This window comes from Myotis brandtii, unplaced genomic scaffold (genome assembly GCF_000412655.1).
Source record: "Myotis brandtii unplaced genomic scaffold, ASM41265v1 scaffold1763, whole genome shotgun sequence".
Classification (NCBI taxonomy): Eukaryota; Metazoa; Chordata; class Mammalia; order Chiroptera; family Vespertilionidae; genus Myotis; species Myotis brandtii.
In genome coordinates, this window is record NW_005356530.1 from 8,005 (window position 1) to 13,304 (window position 5,300).

The following is a 5,300-nucleotide window of genomic DNA, read 5'->3' on the forward strand; positions in this document are numbered from 1 at the left end:
CCTGGGTCTGAGGGAGGAGGGGCTGGGGCCTGGACCCCTGGGTCTAAGGGAGGAGGCTGGAAGCTGGCCCTTGGGAATGCTCTCCCTGGCTCCCGAGCCAGCACTGCCAGGCACAGAGGAACCCGAATGCACAGAGCTCTGTGCTATGCGCCCGGGTTAGGCCTGTGGAGGGGTTTGTCCCCCCTGTTCCCTCAGCCTTCAGGCCTGGCCTCCAGGGGTTCACAATGTGTTTTGTCCCCTCTGTCCTGGGACTAGAGCCCAGACTCCAGGCTGGTCTAAGTTTGGAAGGGGGAGGGAGGGGGGCCGCAGGTCAGAGGGGGTGAGGGAGGGGTGTGGGGGGGACGGGATGTCTCCGGGCTGTCACACACACCCCTGTCCCGGGCCCAGGAAAAGGGAGGGACAAAGGACTCAGAGAGAGAGAGAGAGAGAGAGAGAGTCAGGAACAAAGACAGGAGGAGGGAGACGGAGACTCCCAGGAGAGGCGGCCGGGGAAGCCTGCGGGAGGGGAAACCAGAGAAACAGAGGGAGGGAGGGCCGAGCAGAGTGGGGGCCGTCCTGTCGCAGACGGTGGCGACAGCAGTGGAGACAGCGCTGGGACGAGAGAGAGGGGCCAGGGACCAGCAGAGACAGGACAGGGAGTCCTACCCCAGAGACCCGAGACCTGGGACCAGGGCCGGACAGAGACAGGAGGGTGGTGTGGAGGTGAGGGAGGGGAAGAAGAGGTGAGAAGGAGCGAAAGACGTCAACAGAGCAGGACCCACAAACACCCGGAGGCTAAAAGAGAGGAGAGGGGCGAGGTGGAGAGCGAGCGTCGGAGAAACCTGTGGGCTCAGACGCAGGGGGAGACGGGGCCGGAGCCTTTCGGACGAGCTCCCGGACCACGCAGTGGGCTTGAGGGGTCCGGTCGCCTTTCGAGGAACCTAGACAAGGGGCAGCCCAAGGGCCTGATGACACCAGGCAACCCCAAGATGGAGCTCAGGGACCCCGAGAACCAGGAGGATGGGGACCCAGAGGTGAGAAATGGAAACAAGGGAAGAAGAGAAAGAGAGAGAGAGACAGACCAAGAGGTAGATGCAGAGAGAAACAGAGTCAGAGAGAGCAGAGGCATGGGGCAGGGGGCAGGCGCGGAGGGACAGAGAAGGAAACAGAAGAGCCTGCGAAACACAGAAACATCAGAGACTCAGAATAATACAAACCCAAGGACACACAGCAAGACCAGTCTGAGGGAGGAGGGACTGGGTGCCTGGACTCCTGGGTCTGAGGGAGGAGGCTGGAAGCTGGGCCTTGGGAATGCTCTCCCTGGCTCCCGCGTCAGCACTCCCAGGCACAGAGGAACCCGAATGCACAGAGCTCTGTGCAAGGCCCCAGAGAAAGGGGCTCAGGAGCCAAGAATGGGGAGCACAGGGAGAGAAGAGGATGGAGAGAGAGGAGGATGGAGAGAGAGAGAGAGATGGGTGGAGTGGAAGGGGGGGGCGTGTTGTGAGGGTGAAGACGTAGCCCCAGTCGAAGCTGGGGGCTTCTTGGGGCTCCCACAGACGGCCGTGGGTGGGGTCTCTGAGACAATCACCCTTAACCTTGCCAGGACACAAAAACAGGTGGCCCGAGGCCTGGTGAGTCACCCTGACTCATCCTCCTTTCTGGGGCCAGTGACCCCACCCCCTGACCCCCCACATCAGCCCTGGGGCTGGCCGCCAGCCTCCTCTCCCCCCCTCAGTGGGTCCCAGGCTCACCCCCCCCACTGTGCCCCTCTCCTGCAGGAGGACACAGCCACGGCCCTCCAGCGGCTCGTGGAGCTGACAGCCACCAGGGTGACCCCAGTGAGGAATCTGCGGGCCCAGTATCGCCTCATCCGAAAGCTGGGCTCGGGCTCCTACGGCAAAGTGCTCCTCGCCCGGCCTCGCCAAGGGGGTGAGTTCGGCCACCGGAAGGCAGCCTCGGGGACTCCCCATAGGAGGGTTCTCAGAAGCCCCCGAGACAGGGGACATCCGGGGAGAGCAGGTGGGGACCCTTCTCGACCGGGGCTCTCGGGGAGTTAAGAGCTCCGTGATCTTCTGAGGAACAGAGTCCACCCCGAGAGGGTAAGGAACCTGCCTGAGACCACACAGCCGGGTGGGCGCGCCCTGAGTCCCCTTCTGCCCCCTTCTCCTGACAGGTCCGGCGGTGGCTCTGAAGCTCCTGCGTCGGGACTCGGTCCCGAGAACCACCTTCCTGAGGGAGTTCTGCGTGGGCCGCTGCGTCTCGTCCCACCCGGGCTTGCTCCAGACCCTGGCGGGACCCCTGCAGACCCCCCGGCACTTCGCCTTCACCCAGGAGTACGCGCCCTACGGGGACCTCAGCGGGCTGCTGCAGGAACGGGTGAGGCAGGCAGGGGACAGAGGCTGGGACTGCTCATCTCAGGCGCCACTTTGTCCCAAAGCCCACTGCTATCTCCAACCCCGAGTCCCAAATCAGTCCCCATCTTAGCTCCCCTCAAAGCCCCCAAACGACCTCCTGATTCCTAATTCTCAATGCAATTTCATGGCGGACCCCAACCCTCATTCATCCAAACACAAGCTTGGAGGGGCAGGGAGGTGGGGTTGGGACGGAGGGCGGATTAGGTCTGATGACGGCGGTGGGGATGGAGACAGAGCTGGGATTCCAGTGAGCACTGAGATCGGGAGTGTGGGCAGGCGTGGAGTGGGTGGGCTGAGTTAGAGTTGTAATGGGTAATGGGTTGGAGAAGAGCATGGATGGGGTTGGAGCGTGAGGCAGAGGATATGCATATAGATTGAGTCTGAGATGGGCTGTAGCGAGGTTTCCTCTAGCCCAGTGGTTGGCAAACTCATTAGTCGACAGCCAAATATCAACAGTACAACGATTGAAATTTCTTTGCGTGGAGTGGGTGGGCTGAGTTAGAGCTGTTTATAGTTGGTAATGGGTGTGGAGAAGAGCATGGATGGGGTTGGAGCGTGAGGCAGAGGATATGCATATAGATTGAGTCCGAGACGGGCTGTAGTGAGGTTTCCTCTAGAAAGATCGAATCCATGAGATTCTAGGGGGTCTTGAGCATGATGATTAAGGTGGGACCATCTTTTTGGGAATTGGCTTTAGATTTGAGATAGGGTTGGGAATAAACAGAAGAAAGGAAGGAGGGAAGGAAAAAAAGAAAGGATGGGTGATAGGAAAGAAGGATGGATAAATGGATGGATGGATGGATGGATTGATGGAAGGAAGGAAGGAAGGAAGGAAGGAAGGAAGGGAGGAAGGAAGGGTGATAGGAAAGAAGGATGGATAATGGATGAATGGATGGAAGGAATGAAGGATTGAAAGAAGGAGTAGGAAAGGAAGGCAGGGTAGAAGATGGATGGATGAATGGATGGATGGAAGGATGGATGAAAAGAAGGGAGGCAGGAAGGATGGGTAATGAATGAGTAGAAAAAGGGAAGAAGAAAATGTGGATGGAAGCATGAATAGATGGATGGATGGAAGGAAGAAAAGAAGAAAGGGTGGATGGGAAGAAAGGAAGGGTGGAAAGATAGATGGAAAGAAGAAAGATGAAAGAATGGATAGAAGGATGGAAGGGTAGATGGAAGGAAGGATGGATGGGTGAGTGGGAAGAAGGAAGGAAGGAAGGAAGGAAGGAAGGAAGGGAAGGGTAGAGGATGGATGGATGAAAGGATGGATGGAAAGAAGGCAGGAAGGATGGGTAATGGACGAGTAGAAGAAAATGTGGAAGGAAGGATGGATAGACAGGATAGATGGAAGAAAAAGAAGGGTGTATGGGAAGAGAGGAAGGGTGGATGGAAGGATGGAAGGGCGGGTGGAAGGAAAGAAGGAAGGAAGGGTGGATGGAAGAAAAATGGAAGAATGGATAAAAGGATGGATAGAAGGATGGAAATGGTAGGTGGAAGGCAGGATGGGTGGGTGGAAGGAAGGAAGGAAGAATGGAAGGATGGGTGGGTGGATGGAGGAAGGATGGAAGGAAGGATGGATGGAAGGAAGGAAGGAAGGAAGAAAGGGTAGAAGGAATGAAAGAAGGAATTGCATATGGAAGGACGGGAGGAAGAAAGGCAAGAAGGAAGGGTGGGTAGAAGGAAAGGACTGAAAAAAGGAATTGCATATGGAAGGACAGGAGGAAGAAAGGCAAGAAGGAAGGGTGGGTAGAAGGAAGGAGAGGTACATGAAAGAAAGAAGAGATGGATTTTGGATATTAAATAACTGAATAAATTATTGGATTGCTGTCTGATGGGATGGACGTTGAATGAAAACACTGTAGAATAGACTGTTGGGTGGAAAAGTGGTTTGGCGGCTGGGTTGCTGGCCGGCTGCCTGGCTAGCTGGGTGGATAGATTTATCAATCGATTGAGGAAGGGCACTGTGGACGTTCAGAGGGAGAGGTGCATGGAAGGAAGAAGAGATGGGTTCTGGATATTAAATAATTGAATAAATTATTGGATTGTTGTTTGGTTGAATGAAAACACTATAGAATAGACTGTTGGGTGGAAAAGTGGTTTGGCGGCTGGGTTGCTGGCCGGCTGCCTGGCTAGCTGGGTGGATAGATTTATCAATCGATTGAGGAAGGGCACTGTGGACGTTTAGAGCAAGGCCTGAGTTGGAGATGGGACCTAAATTAGTATGGGACTAAGGATAGAATTGAGTGTGGGGTTTGTGTTCTCATTGGAGATCTGAGTAGTCCGTTCAGAGGAGGTGAATAAGAAATGGAAGGGATGGTTTTGAGTGTTAGGGTTAGGAGCTCGTTTGGTGGAAGCTAAAAGAGCTCCCGGTTCAATGTGGGGTTTGGTCTATGGCCGTACAGAAGGGGGTGCTCGCTGGGGTTGAAGATGATCTGGAGAAGGTGTTGGGGGGAGGTTACAGGGACACCAGAGGTAGCCACTGGTCTGGGGTTCTGGATTCTTGAACCCCAAGGAGCCAAATACAGAAGGAACCAGCCCTAGCCAGTTTGGCTCAGTGGATAGAGCAGTGATGGCGAACCTTTTGAGCTCGGCGTGTCAGCATTTTGAAAAACCCTAACTTAACTCTGGTGCCGTGTCACATATAGAAATTTTTTGATCTTTGCAACCATAGTCAAACAAAGACTTATATTTTTGATATTTATTTTATATATTTAAATGCCATTTAACAAAGAAAAATCAACCAAAAAAATGAGTTCGCATGTCACCTCTGACACACGTGTCATAGGTTCGCCATCACTGCCTTAGACAGTGGTTCTCAACCTTCTGGCCCTTTAAGTACAGTTCCTCATGTTGTGACCCAACCATAAAATTATTTTCGTTGCTACTTCATAACTGTAATGTTGCTAC

General features: G+C 54.5%; 1 protein-coding gene across 1 annotated transcript; it reads left to right on the forward strand.

The window, feature by feature from the left end:
* The first annotated feature begins 710 nt into the window (after positions 1 to 710).
* On the forward strand, positions 711 to 2,645 carry LOC102240511 (uncharacterized serine/threonine-protein kinase SBK3-like). Its single transcript, XM_014537337.1, has 3 exons — positions 711 to 1,013; positions 1,758 to 1,908; positions 2,153 to 2,645. Exons 1-3 carry the CDS (start codon positions 948 to 950, stop codon positions 2,461 to 2,463), a joined length of 528 nt encoding a protein of 175 aa, XP_014392823.1. The 5' UTR covers positions 711 to 947; the 3' UTR covers positions 2,464 to 2,645.
* The last annotated feature ends 2,655 nt before the right edge of the window (positions 2,646 to 5,300 follow it).

What these genes read in the sequence shown, in the direction of transcription:
- LOC102240511 (XM_014537337.1), top strand. Translation starts at nt 948, where the DNA reads ATGACACCAGGCAACCCCAAGATGGAGCTCAGGGACCCCGAGAACCAG. An exon ending in AGGAGGATGGGGACCCAGAG is followed by an intron (nt 1,014 to 1,757) that starts GTGAGAAATGGA and finishes CCTCTCCTGCAG; the next exon opens with GAGGACACAGCCACGGCCCT. An exon ending in CGCCCGGCCTCGCCAAGGGG is followed by an intron (nt 1,909 to 2,152) that starts GTGAGTTCGGCC and finishes TTCTCCTGACAG; the next exon opens with GTCCGGCGGTGGCTCTGAAG.